Here is a 19,833-nt window from a genome sequence, read left to right on the forward strand (position 1 = left end):
TCATTTAGTTACAACTCCTCATGTCCTTGCAAAAAGCCCGGTTGTCTGCCACCGTTTTGGTATGGACAGCGGTGTATCGTAGCGTGTGGAGTCCACGCGCAAAAATTCGTGTCGACGCATGCGTTTTACTTGCGAAATTGTGTAGCGGCTTGAGGCAGCACCTATGTTTCCTTTTTTTACTCTTCTCTGCCATATAGAAGCTCCGTTTTCAGTGCCATCTGTGTCCTTGTGACTATGACGCACCAAGCTCTTTTAGTCCTCAGTACTGCTTTCAACCCCACGCCTTGCCCGCACGCATTGACGACTCTGCTTTTCTTACAGCCCTGCAGAATGCCGCCGAAGAAATGAATCTGGCCTCGAAAGGATATGAAAATCCATGCGACACTTCTGATATTCCCCACTCGGAGTCACTGCTGCCGGCGCTGCTGTCCGCCTACATGGAAGAGGCGCCTGAGCCAGCAGCTGAGCAGCCCGAGCAGGGAGTAGGTGTGCGGAGTGACGGTAGGTTCGATGCAGACTTGGCGCACGAAACCCGTAAAAATGCAAGAAACCTAGGGAACGCGCAGTCCAGAGCAAGATATAATGGTTACTGAGTCCAGTGCAGTAGTGTATCTGCGGATAAAGGAGCCACTTCGTCTCCTACAGTTGGCTGAAGACCGTGCTTATTTGCAGTATAAATGAAACTGTTGCCAAAGAAAACCGCCGCGATTGTGTTTCAGTTTATCATTCAGCACTATCCACATTCAAGCGTAAATTTTTTTTCTGTTGATGTGGGACAGATAACGTATAACATTAATAATTGGTTTTCGGGGGAAAGGAAATGGGCCCCGCCGCGGTGGCTCAGTGGTTAGGGCGCTTGACTACTGATCCGGAGTTCCAGGGTTCGAACCCGACCGCGGCGGCTGCGTTTTTATGGAGGAAAAACGCTAAGGCGCCCGTGTGCTGTGCGATGTAAGTGCACGTTAAAGATCCCCAGGTGGTCGAAATTATTCCGGAGCCCTCCACTACGGCACCTCTCTCTTCCTTTCTTCTTTCACTCCCTCCTTTACCCCTTCCCTTACGGCGCGGTTCAGGTGTCCAACGATATATGAGACAGATACTGCGCCATTTCCTTTCCCCAAAAAACCAATTATTATTATTATTATTATTATTATTATTATTATTATTATTATTATTATTATTATTATTATTATTATTATTACTATTATTATTATTATTATTATTATTATTATTATTAATATTATTATTATTATTATTATTATTATTATTATTATTATTATTATTATTATTATTATTATTATTATTATTATTATTATTATTATTATTATTATTATTATTATTATTATTATTATTATTATTATTATTATTATTATTATTAAGGAAATGGCGCAGTATCTGTCTCATATATCGTTGGACACCTGAACCGAGCCGTAAGGGAAGGGTAGAGGGAGTGAAAGAAGAAATGAAGAGAGAGGTGCCGTAGTGGAGGGCTCCGGAATAATTTCGACCACCTGGGGATCTTTAACGTGCACTGACATCGCACAACACACGGGCGCCTTAGCGTTTTTCCTCCATAAACAGATAACGTATAAAAGAAAAATTTCTCTACGAATCGCTGACGCGGTGATTTCTTCGATGTCGCGTTAGCAAGCGTCCATTCGCTAACGTCCTAGTTTACAGGTTACCTGGACTGCTTTCACAGAACTGTTTGCAAAAAAATATCCCTTTGGGCTTGTATAATTCAGATATTAGGCGCAATATGTGCTTATTGCCGTCAAAGCGGTGTTTCCTGCATTGTATTCGTGCACATAATGAATATGTTCCAACTCGTGTGGTGCACAGAACCCCATGAATACTTGTGACCCTAGAAGTTAGTAGTAAGTAAGCGTTTATTTAAAAAAATAGTAAAAATGGAATTTATAAGATTCTTGCTAACACCGGCATCTGCCATCACTATGGCGGTGGCACCTGAGCGAGGGCCGCGGAAATTAAGGATAGCAGGCAGTTTGAAGAAGTGAAATGAAAGAGGTGAGGGGACATCAAGGAAGGAGCTAGCAGTTAGCAAGCACCCAATTTTTAACTTGCTGCAATACCACAAACTGACTCATAACTTTGTGCTAATCCACAAAGCCACTTACACAGACAGGTAAAAGAAGCAAATATTGTATCCTTCACCATTAAAAATAACCCATGGTAAACCCCTACAACGTCTCCAATACACAGGCATTCCTGCTCCAGATAGGAAAGGGCGCCATTCGCAATGCAAGCCGTAGAGTCAAGTTTGCCTGAATACAGGAACGCATTAGCCCGACCTGCGTCAACAACAGTCGACACTTACTGCAGCGTCCAGCTGTGTCTCCCTCTTCTTCCCGGAGGACTACCAGGCCTCGGTGCACCATACGGTCGCACTGGGCTGGGAAATGTCGGCCGTGGTTGTGGCTGCCAGTCCTCCCGACTCGGGACACTCCGGCAGTGACCAAGTAAGCTAGCTGGAATATGAGCAGCCGTCGAGGTGACAGCCATCAGGCCCGTCAGGAAGAACGGCATATTTAGAGGGTTGCTTTCTGAACGAATTTTATGTAGCCTTCCCATGTCCAGCATTCTTGGACCAAAATTTTGAATATTGAAATATTGTAAGGTACACTTATGGAAATATTGAAGGCAATCGTCCATTCTTCCAATACGTAGAAAAATATCCTAATAGTTAAGACTGCCATTGAAAACAATAGGAACGTTTTTGACGATAGCGAAAACGTTATTAGCAAAAAATAGAAGCATGCCGAGGGGAGGTCAGGGGATATGGTGATACCTTACGATATATGAAAAATTGCATTCATAAACTATTTAGGGTTGACAGATTTTTTGTCCTGAACTATTGGTTCTAGGAATGTTTCGTGCTTTCATGGCAGCACTAGCATCGAATGATGTATTATTCCACGTTCACATTTCATCCTGTTATAATTTCGCACCAAGGGGAACAGCCTCCTTGTTCTTTATTATTCGTATCTCACGGAAGTTCCTAAAGGAGCCCTTCGGCACTTGTTGCACTAGAGAATATTTGTCTTTAAAAGCTTATTGATGGCATCCCTAAAGCAAACACAACGAATCACCGACAAGAGCTCGTACGCAGTCAGGCTATTTCATTCGTGGAATTCCATGAGCAGTCAAGGAAAGAGTTCGTTGAATTATAACTCATTCTTCTTATAATAACCCGTATTGACTACCCTCAGAACTGCCCATCTTTGCTGCGTCCTGCGCACAAACGCAGCGGAAGCTAGAATATTATTGCTGTCTTGTTGTAGCAAACCGCGGTCCATGCCACAGATGTGCTTTCTGGAGGCGCTGATCTCCTACTTTCAGCGCAGAGGCTGCAACGATCAGAGAAGCTGGGAACACAGTGCGACCTCCGTGTCTTCTTCTGTTGACACTCTCGCTATGGTCTCTAGAAGGTTGCTGATGAGAATCTTGTGCCCTACCTCGGCCCTTGTGTCCTGTGTGATCCAGGTTGCGGAGTAAACGGTCTATATATCAGCTTGATTTGACTTGATTTGAGAGCCGATTGCTCGCAATAGAAGGGGGCCCTACGGTGATGCAGACGGCTTACTGGAGTACTCGTATAACCTGTTTTCAGCTTGGCAGTCACTTTAATCGCCCTTCTCTGATTTTTTGAAGAATTTCCTTAAGAAACACGAAGATGCCTGTTCAGCAGAGGCGGGAGTTGCAGGTTTCGGTAGGGAGGTGGAGGGCGGTTTTATACGGGTGTTGAGCGCAACTTCCATTTCAGGCTTTTGCGCTTGATCAGTATGAATGTACAGAAGGGAATACTGGACTTTTCATAAGGCCAGCCCATGGATTGCTCGCCGTCTCGCAGTCCTGTGTGTCTTCAGCCAACCATAATCTCATTTACTCTCATGTACTTGCATGAGTGCAGCAGCATGACAATCATCATCCTTTCTTAACACAATCTGATGAACTTTGGCTCCATTCTCGCCCCCCCCCTCCCCCGTGAATTTCCACTCTGAAATATTCCTCATTGTAGCTTCATTGCGTGACTCCGCGGAGTTGCCCCTCAAACTACGCGTATATACAGAATAACTCCGGTTCTCAAGCAGCTATCCCGCCAATCAAATAAGCAAGTTTCTATCTCACTTCAGTGAAGAGATGATGTGTTATCGCAATCCAAATAATACGGTACGCCGGTTTTCGAGAAAAACTTTAATGCAGCTCTGCCTCGCCACCCAGACATGTGGTATTGTTACGGGAATAAATGTTTTTCCGCATACACGCGTCCCGTAAACTGTTGATCGCGATACTACATAGTGACAGTGCTCTCGCCCACTCCTCTCTGGAATAGAGGGGCTCCCGCTCATGCCGGTATTACAGGTAACGACACGACAGATCAACTCGCCTGCGAAATTTTACAACGGGCACCTGTGATGCCCTGCCCATACCCGTCCTCCGGACTAAAGGCCCACCAGTACGTGAAGCACATCAACGTCCACTGCGACGACAAACTTCAAGAAAATAAGCAGACCATTCCGTCACCCCACCCCGATCTCTCCACCTCACTCATTCGTCTCCTATGAAACATTCAGCTTAACATCTTATATACACCAGCCAGGGCAGACCTGAAACGTCAGAGAGCCGCATCCGTATGTCCCAGCAGCCCAGAAAATTACGACAACTTCGAGGGTTCTGCCTTGGAACGCCCATTAAAGATATAAATACCACGCCATCTCTACCCAGTCCCTTCTTCGTTGAATGTCTGGCTTGCTTCGAAGCAGCTGCAAGAAAAGCTGACTGGCTGCGATGAGCCAACTAGCGGCGAAGCCGCTAACACTGAAGTTGATCGATGAAGTACATTCTCTCCTTGTTTCTCTCTCATTGCTAATGTATAACCTTTCCATTCACCTAAGTTTTCTGCCGTCATTTTCAAGGTGCTCTGGTTCTTCTTTTTTTTTTGTCGCACGCTTCAAAAATTGTCACTTTTACACCTTCGTTCGTGTCCAAGAAATAATGAAGAAATAGAACAGCTAGCGCAGTTCATATTTTTCTACATGGGGTGCCAGCTTTTCTTCGTTTGCCGCCACACGTCAGATGCGAAAAAAATTTTCCGTTCTTTTCGATTCGTTCAGCCCGAATCAAACATTGCGGAGCACCGAGCAATATAAATCATCACGACTCTGTCATCTCTAAGAACATTTTAGACACCCGCATGCTTAAAGACTAGTTGCTGCGTTGCACCCCCCCCCTCGCTCTCTAATGCGGATGCGTATCTCAGCGAAGACTAAAATTATTTAGAATGTCCCCAGCTATGCTTGTAAGGCAGCCGCTTCACACATACGGTTTCCCATGGTTCGTTCTCCGGTGACCATGAATATTTCTTCAGCTGCAAGGATTGTGAGCAAGCGGTGCAACCTACGTGGCCCCGCTGCCATATATCTATAGGTTGCTCTCTGGGGCCACCTGCCACCACCAAGGTCGTGATTTTCCGCTCATAACGTTAACGCCGACACCGACGCCGGCGCCAACAACGTCAACACCTGGTTTTCTAGAGAGCTTGGCTTTTAACGCTGTCGTGCTAAATGTTTACTAAAAGTTTATGGCCATAAATATATAGTTTGTCTATAGACTAATATGTAGGATGTCTATATAGAAAGTCAATAGGCTTTATAGACTATTGGATTTATAGACAATAGGATTTATAGACAATAGACTAATCTCTATGAAGAGTCGATAGACTGTCTAAAGAAATGTTTGTACGGGAGCTATATCGTTCTACTGCTGCCGCTTTACGTCCCTCATGTGGATGCTACTTGCATCCTGAAAATGAACTCTTCCCTCGTGTTTTGCTTAAACTCTCGCCATCGTAACTACAATTAACCTTTCTGAAAGAGCTGGCTGCAATATTTTCTTTTCTGATTGGAAGGCTGCGTCTTTCCTCTGCTCGTGCCTTAAATAATCAACTTTTGTGTTCCTAGCGGCAACTAAGAAGATGAACTGTTCATCACTAACTACGAATTGCTATACTTCGCAGGCTTGGGTGACCCCAGCGACGAGCAGCGATTCCTTTGTCATCTACTCACAGGCTCCGCCCTCTGCGTCACCGGTGGCCGCCGGCGACAGTGTGCTCGACGTGCGGCCGAAACGTGGCAAAGTAATGTGGCTCTAAACTGCGCTCTTTCTGCGGAGCTGACTCGCTTGTGTTTCAAGAAATAGTAGGTGGAGGAGGAGGAAAAGCTGCGAAATGAGGTCCTGCATAGGCTCAAGGAAATTGTTTGGTGGTGCAAATTTTAAAGAGAACAATAATCATTAGTGGGCAGCGGGTTTCCTTTTCCTTTAAAAAATAGTGGCTCGAACAGAGCTAAAAACTTGTGAATTCGCGGTGTGTATTTGCACAAAACAATAGTAGGCACTCAGCGCAAAATTGAAGACAATATAGGATAAAATGCGCGCTTCAAGATAAGTGCGTATAAAATGGAGTAGCCAGAGGAGGCCCGGCCCATTCTCGAATTCAAGCTCAACTATCCCCCCGACGACATTTTTCTAGGCACTTAAGTATGTACCCGTCCCCCGGATCCTCTCGATGCAAGAAAGTACCTCCGTCGCCTCCCGACAAAAAGTTATGGTCATATGCCTGCTTGCAGGACCTTTTTTATATATGTACATCAATCTGCTGATCGTTTTTTCTTAATCTAGTTAAGAGCCCACGCGAAGGTGTGCAGCAAATTTTCTTTTGCTCTTATCCACTGCCAACCGTAGGAGGTTGTTCCAGTGCTTAAAGTTCGGCTGCATAGAAGAGGGGTCTCTAGTGATGCGAGTACAGGTGGAGAGGTGTAATAAAGAGGAAGCGAGAGATAGCGACTGGCAGCCTCTTTTACACATTGTTTTAGACTAAAGGGTGTAGTTATAGTGTACAGAGAACTGCTTATCTACATAATGAAAATGAACAAATAATAGCAAAAACTAGAAGCATCCCTTATCTTCTTCTGGAGGCGGGAAAGAGCAAGAAAGAAACAATTCTAAACAGATTGGAGCCGTTTCATATTGGGGCGTTCTGGAAGCTTTCTTGACTGGTGAAGGTTGCCGGAGGGGAAACTTTGCAATGTGTTTGCGATTATCATTGGGTACCCGTGGAGTTACGTGGACAGCTCGTGTCTGACTCATGGTGTGAGGTCACTAGTTTATCTTTTTCTTCCATTCTTTGTGTAGTGCTGCGGCCATTTTACTTTCTTTTGTCTGAAGTTTTATGAAACAATTTAAAGATTCATACTAAAAATAACGGTGAAATTTTCGCAACCAGCAAGGAGAAACGTTTCGACCACCACTGACGACAGGAATAAAAAATTGTTGCCTGCTTCGGATTCATGCACCCTCTACATTCTAGCGCAGGGGGGGGGGGGGGGGGCGGGGGCTCTTATAACCTTTCTCAGCTCTGGTACGGGAACCTAGACCCCCGAGACCTTCTGACTTTAAGCACTGGATTGCTCGCACCAGCCATTGTGTAGATATCTTGCTGTGTGTGAAATATGGTAGCCAAAGTGAACGTATGGTTAAGGAAACCTCAAATTGCCTCTACTGTTATTTCATGGCTACATACTCCTGTATGCACTACGTCCATGTGGAGTAAAAAATGAGCTAACGTGCTCTGGTTCATGAGTCAGGCCTCCCAGTCCATGAGTCTATTAAGGCATAACCAAGTAATATGTGCTCATATGCCCCGGCTTCTCGAGAGGGCACAGTTGCTTCTACAGTGAGTGCCTTCTTCCATACTTACCGCATTTGAACTTCTGTGTCATGGAAAGCATGCTCTGTTCCCACAGGTTCCTCGCCCTTCACCCATCCCAGAGTCGCACGAAGGCAGCAGCCCCAGCCGGGATATGTCTGTCACAAGGGAACAGTCTGTTCAGGTCGCCTCTGAACTGAAGGGACAGTCTCCCCTGGTAAGAGGCTTTCCTGCGATTGTGCTCTCTTATTGTCTGTCGGCCGCTTTTGTCCATTCTGTGCTGTCTTGACTCATCCCTTGCAGCACTACAGAAAAGGGTACTTTATATTGCGGCTGAGCAGTAAAAAGAGAATAAGCACTGCAGAAACACGCTGCTGCACTGCAGGATAATAGCATCAACTCTTGGCGATTCAGCTCTAATAGTTCGTCCAGGAAACGCAACTGACACCCAGTGTAATACGCCGCTTGTAGTCTAACGTTCCGTATGCCCCAGGAACGAATGAAACACTGCAATAACAACATGAATGGAACCCCAATCTAAGGAGTACCTAGAAAAGCAAAAAGGTCTTTTTCTTTCACTCCACCTACGTGTAAATATATCGTGTAAGAGGCTTCCCCTTAAGACTCATGCATGCACGGACATTGAGTAGTTTCAAACCCGGTCTTGCAATGGTGTCTTGCTGACATGAAACCAGGGCAACATCGGCCACGTACGTTTTGTAAGGCACGAAGTTTAATTTCAAAAAGACCTTCCTGGCCTCTGATCAGCCTCTCACCATGAAGCTGCTGCAAACTTTGCCGATGCTGACATAATTTTTGCACCTAGGTACCGTATTTTCTGTATGGTAAATGCTACTGCCTGTTTTTTTTTATAAGCAGGGGTGACCTATTTGAACGCTTGCAGTTTTTCAAAAACACTGCAAGTTTAGCAATCCCAGAAGTCGCTTCATAATGACGCAACTTTTATTATATCATAACAGACATTGTAATTTCTTCTGGCTGCACATGCGGCGTATATGTTAGAACGTTCTCCCGTGAGCGCCTACAAAGGACATTCATCGCCTTACTTCGCTCTAGGCGCAGCCTCAATGCCGACAGATGAACGGTTCACACGGGTTAATGTCCACAATCTTCTGCACTCGAAGATTTCATTCACTTAGCTAAGGTAGTTGTTCATGAAGATTTAACGTCCCAAACCGACTAAGGCTGTGAGGGACACCGTGGTGAAGGGCTCCGGAAATTTCGACCACTTGAGGTTCTTTAACGTGCACTGACATCGCACAATACACGGGCCTCTAGAATTTCGCCTCCATCGAAATTCAACCACCACGGCGGGATCAAACCCGCCTCTTTCGGGTCAGCAGCCGAGCACCATAACCACTGAGCCACCGCACGTGTGTTATCAAAGGTAATATTACGTGTAAGAAGTATTTTTTTTTTGCAATGATGCGACAAAAAGAAGTCGCCACATTTTCTTAACTAGTTTTGGAAGTTGGTTATGATCTCGGTTCATATATGCATGGCGGCAATGCTTGCTTCGTTGTTGATCGGTAGATGCACTGATATTTCTCCACGGATTACAGAATAAAAACAAAGGTTTCAGTTTTTATAGGACATAAAACAATATCAAAATAATTTATACGACGCATTTTTTCTCCAAAGGCAGCAAGAACACAACTGCGACTACTGCTCTCATAATAATTACGCCGAATATCTCTTTCTCCATACCAAAGCCGAGATCGCTTTACAACCGAAACAAAACCTATGTGGGCACATAAATAGGCATGTCTTTGTTTGTTCTGAAATGGCCCTCGTTTACGCGGGAAGTAATTTGGAGGAACATCAACGGGTGATAAAAACATTGCTCCTGAGGCGTCAGGAAGACACAAAAATATGGACGGAGGACCTGTGCGGATGGGAGGATTCCTGCTTTCCCATAGATCTTTAACATCAAGAAATAAAGCAACTACGTTACGTGCAATACAAGAAGAGGCAGCAGGCACGTCGTCCTTAAGCAAAATAACTACTTCCAAATGCATCTCAAAAGACCGAGTTAGCGAGCATTATAGGTTTAAAACCGTTAATATTTCCTTAAACGATTTTGTCTATACGGATCTTGAAATATTTTAGTCTCCTAATAAAAATATTCTCTAGACATCCTATGGACTTTTTATACACTCTATTGCCTCCCTATAGATATTTCCTCTGGTCTATTCATAGTGTACAGACTTTTTTTAGAAAGAAGTCCAATAAAGGTAAATGTGCATAAATATATATATTTTCTAGAGACTGTCAATGGGATTTGTACTTTCTATAAAGTAGTCTACAAGATTTATCTATAGACAGTCCAAAAAGTTTTGTAAGCCGAGTACCGCTTCGGTGGGAAGACCATTACATTATTTCACTATCTCAATAACACAAAGAGGTGAGATGAGCATACGGCGTATAAACACATTTAGCATAGCTTGCAGTGGCAGAGTCGAGTGGGAGGGGAAAATAATGGAGTTCGATATCTGTGAATAATAAAATTTACAAAAAGATAATCTTATAACTATGCACCGAACAAGGAGACCGGCCTCATTACTGGGAGACTCTAGATTAAATACATTAGTGCAGTACCAATTATTAGGGTAAATATTAGGACTGCGCTATCCTGTAGTGCTTCGAGACTATTAGAAACTCATGGCTGATGTCGGTCCTAAGTCGCCAATGCGGATTCTTAACTTGGTCGAACAAGAGATTAATACGCAGTGTGTTTTACGGTATAAAAAGCTAGGTTTAAATGGCGGCAAGGAAAACTCTAGAATAGACTTGTGTCGTCTGTGATTGCAGATTTGTCATCAGACCACGAAAAGTCGCAGGTTGTGTTAATGCCCTAACATTTGCACTCGCGCCCAGAAGAGGTAGCCGAGCCGAACGCAACGTATTTAGGTGACGGGAAGGTTGCCTTCTGTGGAAAAATTCTAATGGCATTGTGTGTTTGATAGTTATTAACTACTCATTACACCACAATTATACCGCAGCCGTAGCTCAGATGGTAGAGCACCGGACACGAAATTCAGAGGTTTTGGGTTTGGATTCTACCAGTTTAATGCGTTTATTTTTTCCTGTGCTTTCTAATAAATTTTCTTCCAGAGATAAAAATTACGCCATTAAGTTCACATTAAGTAAGCCAAGAAATTATAAATATAGAGAAACATTCCGCTACGGTAATTCGTTTCGGTGACTGTCGGCTTCCTTCATAACAACCAAGATTCAATGTAATGTATATGTGACCGAGTCTTAGATTCTTAGATGTGGCATCATCGGTTTTTGTGTGGATGGGGTGATAAATAACGCCGTCATCGTCGATCTAATTAATGTTAGAATATATATTGCTCTTCCGGTCATTACTACAATTTAGAAAAATTAAGCGTCCGATAACAGCGCCCTTAGACACACCGGAGACGACATGGAGAAAATCTTCGTCATTCAGAAAACCTTCGAGGCTCCTGATTTCACTTAACCTCAGGAGTGTCGTTCTGCCTAGCTTATATAAGCCAGTACTAATATTCTGTCGGAATTTGAGACTTTCTTCTTCAGTGTGAAGACCAGTAGGAAAGAGGTCAAGTTTAATGTTTTCTCCGGCATTCCCCAAATGCCCAATGCTTAGTTTTGATAGCTTTGGCGTTCTTTTTTTGCGCTGACATGGTGCCGGAGTGCTAATTAAAAGAACAATTAGATGAGCACAAACTGTACCGGGTCTCTTGTATTTTCTATTTTCTCCGCTTCAACACTGGTTTTCGGCGCCGGACCTGTGTGCGCTTTATTTTTTGTGCTATCGCAGAACTAACGCCTGAGTGCTTAGTACCAGGCGCATTACTTTTAGATGCCGCATCGAAATACCAAGTGAGGCATCGCATCTTAAATCTCTGACTGATCTCTGTAATTGTAATCTTGGGTATAGGGTCGTGATATAGGAGGAGAGCTTATTATCATCAGCTTTACATGTGCGGTCAAGGACAGCGTTGGAGGGGCTACGGTCGACCACCTGAAGTTTATTTATGGCGCCCTGACATCTCACAGCTCACCGATGATTCTGAATTGCAACTCGCTGAATAATCGGCCACTGCGGCCGGGATCATATCCAGCCACTTAGGCATGATCAGCCTGATACCATAACTAGAGAGTCGATTGCTCTGTGGTTAGCGCATCTAGTTATGGCATCATCGCGGTCGGCGCCTTCAGCGTAACCGGTGGGGGCGTTAATTACAGACACCCGCTGAGTGCGTTAATGACATCCACCCGGCGGGTGGATAACCGGTGGGTGGATGTCATTAACACACCCACCAGTCATTAACGCTCTCGCCTTTATCATGTTCAACCTAGGCCACATATGCATAGGGGTGGCTCTGTTTGGAACAGCCGCCTGTCATTGCAGGAGTGCATCACTTGACCACTACATTAGTGCGATATGAGGGCATTGCATCTTTTCTACCTCAAAATATCGCCAAAACTAAGTGACTACACAGCTACCACTGAATCTCGTGTCACATAGTCGCAACCGTCCTGTGGGCTTTTTTCGTGGTTTATGCCGCTCGCATACACAAATACATTGCAGCGAGTCGTGCTTGTTTACAACCATCGCGATTTATACACCACCTGCCACCGGTTTTAGCACATAATAATAATAATAATAATAATTATTAGTTTTGGGGAAAGGAAATGCCGCAGTATCTGTCTCATATATCGTTGGACACCCGAACCGCGCCGTGAGGGAAGGGATAAAGGAGGGAGTGAAAGAAGAAAGGAAGAAAGGTGCCGTATTGGAGGGTAATTTCGACCACCTGGGGATCTTCAACGTGCACTGACATCGCACAGCACACGGGCGCCTTAGCGTTTTGCCTCCATAAAAACACAGCCCCCGCGGTCGGGTTCCAACCCCAGAACTCCGGATCAGTACCCGAGCGCCCTAACCACTGAGCCACCGCGGCGGAGATAGCACAGGAGCTGAACGGCTTTTGCGTAATGACTCCCCTGGCCTGCAATATTTTTGTGAGTTTGGGGTTCTGTTGATGCGATGCTACCACACTTTAAAGATCGATTGGTTAACTCTGGGCTACTGTAGAAATTGTAAATGTTTGTTTTTTAACCGTGTCCAGACTATTCGACGGACATCGGCGGTGCAAACCGAAACTTGCAGCACCGTCAGCCGGGCGACAACTGGTCTGGGGGCCTCACCATACGGTGACAGCGACCGGGACTCCCAGATGCTAAAGGTGCACCAGTTCCCTGTTGTGGCATCAGTTCATTTTTCCTTGCTGCTTTAGGAGAGCTAGGAATGAACGATTTATTTACTAAGGAAAACTGAAGAAGCGATGTGCTGCCTCCCAGGAACGTTGTTATTGATGCACAGGCTTTACGCGCAACCCTTGCCGAAATAAGAAATGCCGCTAGTTTCTTAATTGTGCACTGAGGCTCTTTGAGGACAGCTGTCAATTCTGAATTTCCGAGGTGTTAAAATGATACTACCATTCCCTCTTGAGATACCTTAGCGGTAGAAATACAAACTTGAGCAGAGTATACGCCTCGAAGGAAAACCACTGATCTGTACATTTCCGAATAGGCTGCGCACGTTGTGCATACAGCGTTAGAAAGCGGAAAGATAAAGTGCAGCTCTTCCTGCTCTGAGGAAACGAAAAGAAATACCCTTACACTAGAAAACTATTGATGTTGGAGTGCAGTCACACGGTAGCCTTCCCAGGGCTTTGCTTAGACTGTTACAAGAAACGCTGCAAACGAAGCCGGAAGCATGTCTAAGCAGGCGACCTCAACGCTGTCCTTTGCAAAATGTGTGATTTTTGAGCGACAAGTCTCTACAGGAACGACCTCCCCACTGTGTATACAGTATATCCATACTTAACATTAAAATACATACTGGCATAGCTCCATAGCTTATCTTAAACTTTCTATGAACACATTATAGAATACCCTAGATGTAAATACAGTTTACACGTAATGAACCGACAGCCTCAAGAAATTACTGTGAGTAATACAGCTCTGCAACCACTATCACCTGCTTTGCGCGGCCAGTGCCACGCGCAGGTGCTTCTGGCGGGCAACGCCCACTACCTGCGCGAGCGGTCGGCCATCCTTCGCGGGGCGTCGACGCTGGACGAGACGGTCTACATCTGCCAGCAGATCAGGCAGCAGCAGGAGCCGCCCGCGAGGCCCCCCACCGCCGCCTCCGAGGTGTTCGTCACGGGCCACACCACCGAGCTGGGCTCCTCCTGCGAGAGCCGGGAGCCCCTGCGCCTGCGCCACCTGGTCGGGCTGCAACACCCGCAGGCCCTGCTGGAAGCGCACAAAGTGGCCAAGAGCCGATCGTAAGTGCTTCACTATGCTTGTGTTATGAGAACTCTTGCCCAGAGTCACAATGTCCGTCGGCACTGACAATAACTGCCACATGTTTGTTACTCAACCAGTACAAATCTGTAGCTAACTATCCCGCTTTCTCTCATACAGCGAGAGTGCCAACTTCAAGAGAAGCCTGTGCCAGGCCCGCATTGGTCACATATCCGTAGACGTTACATTTGCGATAGCCGCTACTCCTCCGCCTGCCGGCATGACGTTGGAGAGTGTCAGCGCAGCAGAGACAGATTACACTCTAAACAGAAAGGAGGAAAAAGGGAGTAAGCTGTCTTCGAGTGCACTCCTTTTATAGAAAGGAGTGCGCTAGACCACAGCTTACTACCCTTTTGTTCCCATATAGGCGTATTCGATTTTTGAGTGTAGCATGGACGTATCTAAGATGACCCCATGCCTCTTGCGCACTCGTCGAGCAACTATGCTTCCCCATTTTGGCGGTAAATTCAGCACGCCAAACTTACCCAACTCACCATTCTTATGATTCCCCACCTCGCTGTGCAGGTTCCACAACCCGTACCGACAAAGCATAGGGTAGTCCGGATTGTGTCTAACTCATTCGTCTTGGCCAAGCAAAATTTCCCTATTATTCTTGGGGTGCGATGATTCTCGTCGTTTCTGTCGTGACATACGATGAAGATTGCGATGTCCTCGGTCATCCGGAGAGAGGCCTCTGTAAAGCTTTCGCTGAAGGACGAGTACTGATCTTCAGAACGCCTCCGCTTCTTAACGCCAGGGCAATTTGTGTTGCACTTTGTGGTTCGAGCTATTGTCATTTGCGGAGACGAGAGCCCGTTTCAAAGCGCTGTCTATGCGAGAAGGCGGCATTCAATATACAAACAGCCAATGGAGTCATGAACGCCTATTTCCTCTATGTTGTCCTCTCCTTTTCCTTTTATTCCCGCTAGCCGCAGCTCAGGTTCTTCAGGTTTCGATGGCAGATGCCGCGGCTAGCAACATCTTTTCTTTCAATTGTTATTTTTATTAATAGCCCCTAACAACAAACACCGCATCAGTCGTGACAGTACAATCGAAGAGGATGCTGGCTCCTATGGATTGAATAAATATGGCCGATACGCTAGTGTAGACTAAAGGTACATTGTGTTCTTATCCCTGTACCTCCTTCTATGGTAACCTTGGCGCAAGACAGGGCAAGAGATCAGGGCTAGCTGATTCCCGAATGACGCACAAACAGCCGTAGTCACCTGTGAATGACTCGACTGATTCGTAGCCGAGGGGAAGTGTGATCTGGATCCGGACCTTCTGTTTGAATTCGGCTGCCCAAGTTGGCATTCACCGTTCGTTTGAGACAAGGGTGGAGTGGCCCTTCCCCAGAGCCGTAGCTATTTGCATGTGTTTATAGTTGTAATGATAGTGGAAATGGCTACGGCGACTATGCAAAACCAGGATATCTGGGGTGACCTTGTCCAAACCAGGCTCAGGGACAGTCCATGCAAAATAAAATACATATTGGCAGCGACTGGGCTTAGAATACGTGGAGGTGCGAACCGATTCCCTTCGCTGGCCGCTGCACGACTGCACTCTGCTATCGCCACAGCCGATAAGTCCTCGTGTTCAACTGCAACACACTATCCCGCTGTCCACTGCACATCGTGACTTTCATCACCTTCCAACTGCGGAGCGAACAGATCAGATCACCGTAACCTCGATGAGAGCTTGACCTGAATCTAAAATCGTCACCAGACGTGTCGACCACCCAGCAAAGCAACACTATGAGCCATTCAAGCTAAATTCATGCTTCCGCATGTCTACTCTGTTTAACTATGTTATAACCGTACCACTTTTCCCACCATTTTTCATGCTTCTATTTCTTCTTTCTCCTATCTTGTTTTTTTTCCTCTTTTAATTTCTAAGTGTGATCGTTTTTCCTGATTTTTAAAAATTATGAAAAAGAAGCTGGGCATTCTTCAGAAGTATAAGAATAATATGAGTGTTCGTCGTTAGCCAAAGCCAAAATCTGGTTATAACCAGATTTTTCCGCAATTTTTCTTGCTTCGCTTTCTTCTTTATGCCCTGGGCAGGTTGTGATAAGGTCACCAGGTCTCCCGACCTCTCTCTAAAAATCACCAATTTAATTCTCGCCCGTCGTTTTGGGCAGGTTGCTCATAATCTAAGTCAATGGACCTATCAGTCCGGAGGATTGGCTGCCTTGGTGGGCAAGTTGTTATGGCGCCGCAATGTCACATGACCTCTCTCGATCAATAAGCGAATCATGTGACACACACCGTCATTTTTGCGGAATGTGGACTCTAATCCTATTTGTTTAACGAGATAGAAAGCAGCCAAAGCCGTCCTTGTGACAACGCAGGTTGCAACCAAGTCTCGCAAGCAGTTATAACATTTTACCGAGTGTATTCCGGGACACGTCACTGTTGAGTCTTAATTGAGTACCCACTGCTTTCCGAAATCTGCGAATCGTGCTCGAGACAATTAGTCAAAAAGACGGAATACGTAAATAATGCCTAATTCCCGACTATCTTGTCTAATATCCCCCGCTCCCCACTCTCCCTCCTCTAGCTTACCGCCATGCTCGAGTGCGACAGAAACCGACGTTGACGTGCTGCAGAACGCAACGCGTCAGGAGCACAAAGCTGTTGGACGCAGAGGCGCGTTCGTTTCGCCGAGTTTAGTGACTTAGGCTGCAGAGAGGCAATTTCTTTAGTCTTCGTACGCAGATGAATTCCTAAGCTGAGGCGAATGGTGCGCGCGGATGAGACTACACTAAGACCGCTAATGCTTTAAAAGGGCTGTATATGAAGACATAGCTAATCTACATTGACCCAGTGGTATTGGTGCTGCATGCACTGCCTCTATTTGCAGGCCCAGTGTCGACGAACGCAAGCGCAGCAGCCCACCCCCTCGGCCCGAGCCGCGTCCGCGCCGCCTGGTGCCGCCGATTGCAGAGCCCGTCTGCACCACTCCGGACCCCGAGATGGGCGACTCTCCGCCGCGCCCTAAGCCTCGCACGAGGTTACCGTCGATGATTCCCCCTAGTGCAGGCACTTCGTCGAGTGAGGAGCGACGCTCCGACTCGACTGCGTTGCTTATGCCGGAGTCCGCGGAGTTGGGGTGGTTGAGCTCGCCATCCTCTCCCCGCTAAAGACCGCTGTAGCCTGAAAGCCGACGAGCTCAGTCCGGCAGCAGACCACTGGCTAAGACGGGCTTGCATTCCCTTTCAAGCATATTTATCGGTGTAAATCTTCATAAAACAAAAATGAAATACTAGCGATTCGCTAGTGTTATTCGATTCTGCACGAACGGCCATAAAATTTGCTGTGTACGCGGTTAATGTACCGTTTTTGGCGTTGCTGAACCGAAAATTTTAAACACGGCTATATTAGGAAGTGGCCCATCCAGATCTAGATGGTATTTTTAAACGGCTTATGTTGAACTTCAGGTTAATGATAGAATTCACGGTTACTACGAATTCTTTAAACAAAATGGAAATGAAGTATGCATCCCACTTCTCTTGCCATTTTCGGTTGTCAACTCTCGATTTTGAGGCTCATGCAGCTTCTCGTTTATTTCGGCATGGGCAACACCTATTGCTTCACGCTACTTCGTTTATGGCCACACTTTTAACTATTCTGAACAGCTTTCGCATTCTACCATCTTCAGTGGGGATGCCGTATATTCAAATACTATTCATTATTTCGTCCATGGGAGAATAGCTATGTATTATTCTATTTCGAGACACTAACGGTGCATAACTGGTTAGTTAGATTGGCTTCTGGACAAAACAAAAACCATTGCGAAAAGCAGATATATTTCACGCTTCTGATGAGACATGACTTTCGGATGCCTCGCCCAAAAGCGCAAGTGTGATTAAACGTTCAGCTGTACTGATCAAAATTAAGCGAAATTTCAAAAATGTTCGCATTCGGAGATTTTCTGCAATATTCAAAGCACTGCACTACGTCCCGCCTGATGCAGGCCATCGCGCTCAGCATCGGCGTGATAGTGAAAATTGATTACAAAATGTGATTAAAAATGAGTGTACAGTGTTTCTTTGGGCGGTTGTATATCATTTCTAATCAGTGAGACACAAACATGCACCACTGGCTCCCTTCATGTGTCTTAATGTCACCCTTCTTATTCTGCTTTCCAAAGCTCGATGCGTTGTCTAGAATTTCAATCCTTTTCGTTACCCCGAGTCTGTTCAGCTGCTATTCATGTCCTGAGCTTATCTGCCAAAAGCAATGCACCTAACACGATTGTCCTAGCTCGGTCATTGCGGATATAATTGCGGTCACTGCTGGCCCGAGATAATTTTCTCTTACAAATTGTCATGCCTTGCCGCTATCACCAAAATCAGAAGCATATGAAAGAACACTGCGGAAAAATTCATCCAGTTATTCTTCTCAGCATACATGTATTCTCGGCCTCTTTCTGGCTATGCTGAAATTCGTCCGTTCCCAAAAAATTCGTTTACCAAAGAGAAACTTTGGTTGAAAATTACTCCCGCCAGTCGATTTGAACTTGCGACGTCCTTATCGAAAAGGACGTTTGCTACCGTTTATGATATACGTAATAAGATGATGTTCCATGATCCGCTAGGCACAAAGGCCTGTAGAAGAAAACAAGGATAAAACTCATAAAATAACTGTAGGACATAGTGCTGCAGATCGTTTTGTGTACATTTTTGGGAAGACTCGGAAAGGAAGAAGGCGCGTGTGAAAGCGCTGTAAGGAACAGACGTAACTGAACACAAGTGCAACACCTCCGAATAGCGCATCTTGGGGACTTTCGAGGAAACCTGCGAGCCCGAGTCCTTCTTGGTCCGCTACTGAGGCAGAGGTGCCAGCACAGTTCCTGGAGGCCGACCTCCAAGGAGCGATCAACCTTCGAATAACCCGCGAACTTCGCGCACTGGGCGCGAAAACTGGCTATTCGCCCCCGATCTAGCTTGGTTAGATGCTTTCGCCCGGCGACCGACAATCGGCGCGCTGAACTGCTGGTTCTTGTACCCGCCTTCCCCAATGGCTGCCGCCGCCGGCGGCCTTCGCCCCGATTCGAGCGCAATTTTGCAGCCATTGCCAAGCTAGCAGTACATATCCTTGTAGCGCGAGGCGTCACTTGAAAGAGCTGCCGACGCCGAGCGTAGCGCGGCGGCTTCTGAAGTGAAGTGAATGCAAGTTTTCCCTTTCCTTAATGAACCCGGGGATCGCTAATCGTAATGCAAATAGCCTAAAGGATGCTTTAAATTACTTTTCTAGCATTAGCTACAATGCGGAAGCATTTACAGGATTCAGAAGCGAGTAATTGCGCTCCGAAAACCTACGTTGTCACGTCTGCCCCAGAGAGTGTATATGAACAACATTAGAACTATGCAAGGTGTATGTCTCCTTTGAAATTATGTCTTGTGAGGCTAACGGGGACGAATGGCTTACGAAGGATACATAAACTCCTGTGTCAAGAATCAAGATACGTAACGGCCGGCCAAAGCAGTACTTTGGCACGGCTGCTACTCGAACATGCTGGGTACGATGCCGGTGCCTGCGGCGCTTTTTTTAGGCGATTTTGTGTGCTATTTGGTGGTATGCTGTGGCCGCTCTTTTTGCGCCCGGCAGCCAGTTCGAGTAGTGAGAGCATCACAGCGACGCCTATACACTGCGCATGGCCAGCCTAGCCCGATAGCGGTGCGCGCCGACAGCGTTCGCCCCTTCCTCGCATGGAGGACT

At 46.0% G+C, this 19,833-nt stretch overlaps 1 protein-coding gene across 1 annotated transcript; it reads left to right on the top strand.

The window, feature by feature from the left end:
- The first annotated feature begins 7,859 nt into the window (after positions 1 to 7,859).
- On the top strand, positions 7,860 to 17,340 carry LOC144134933 (uncharacterized). The gene is made up of 4 exons (XM_077667733.1): positions 7,860 to 7,943; positions 12,868 to 12,984; positions 13,799 to 14,091; positions 16,973 to 17,340. Exons 1-4 carry the CDS (start codon positions 7,881 to 7,883, stop codon positions 17,250 to 17,252), a joined length of 753 nt encoding a protein of 250 aa, XP_077523859.1. The 5' UTR covers positions 7,860 to 7,880; the 3' UTR covers positions 17,253 to 17,340.
- Positions 17,341 to 19,833: the final 2,493 nt, after the last annotated feature.

The sequence above is a fragment of the Amblyomma americanum genome, chromosome 5, assembly GCF_052857255.1.
Source record: "Amblyomma americanum isolate KBUSLIRL-KWMA chromosome 5, ASM5285725v1, whole genome shotgun sequence".
NCBI lineage: Eukaryota > Metazoa > Arthropoda > Arachnida > Ixodida > Ixodidae > Amblyomma > Amblyomma americanum.

Excerpts from the sequence above, each read along its gene's own strand:
- LOC144134933 (XM_077667733.1), top strand. The coding sequence starts at position 7,881 with ATGTCTGTCACAAGGGAACAGTCTGTTCAGGTCGCCTCTGAACTGAAG. Across the intron at positions 12,985-13,798 it reads GGGACTCCCAGATGCTAAAG|TGCCACGCGCAGGTGCTTCT; the intron begins GTGCACCAGTTC and ends TTGCGCGGCCAG. Across the intron at positions 14,092-16,972 it reads AAAGTGGCCAAGAGCCGATC|GCCCAGTGTCGACGAACGCA; the intron begins GTAAGTGCTTCA and ends CTCTATTTGCAG.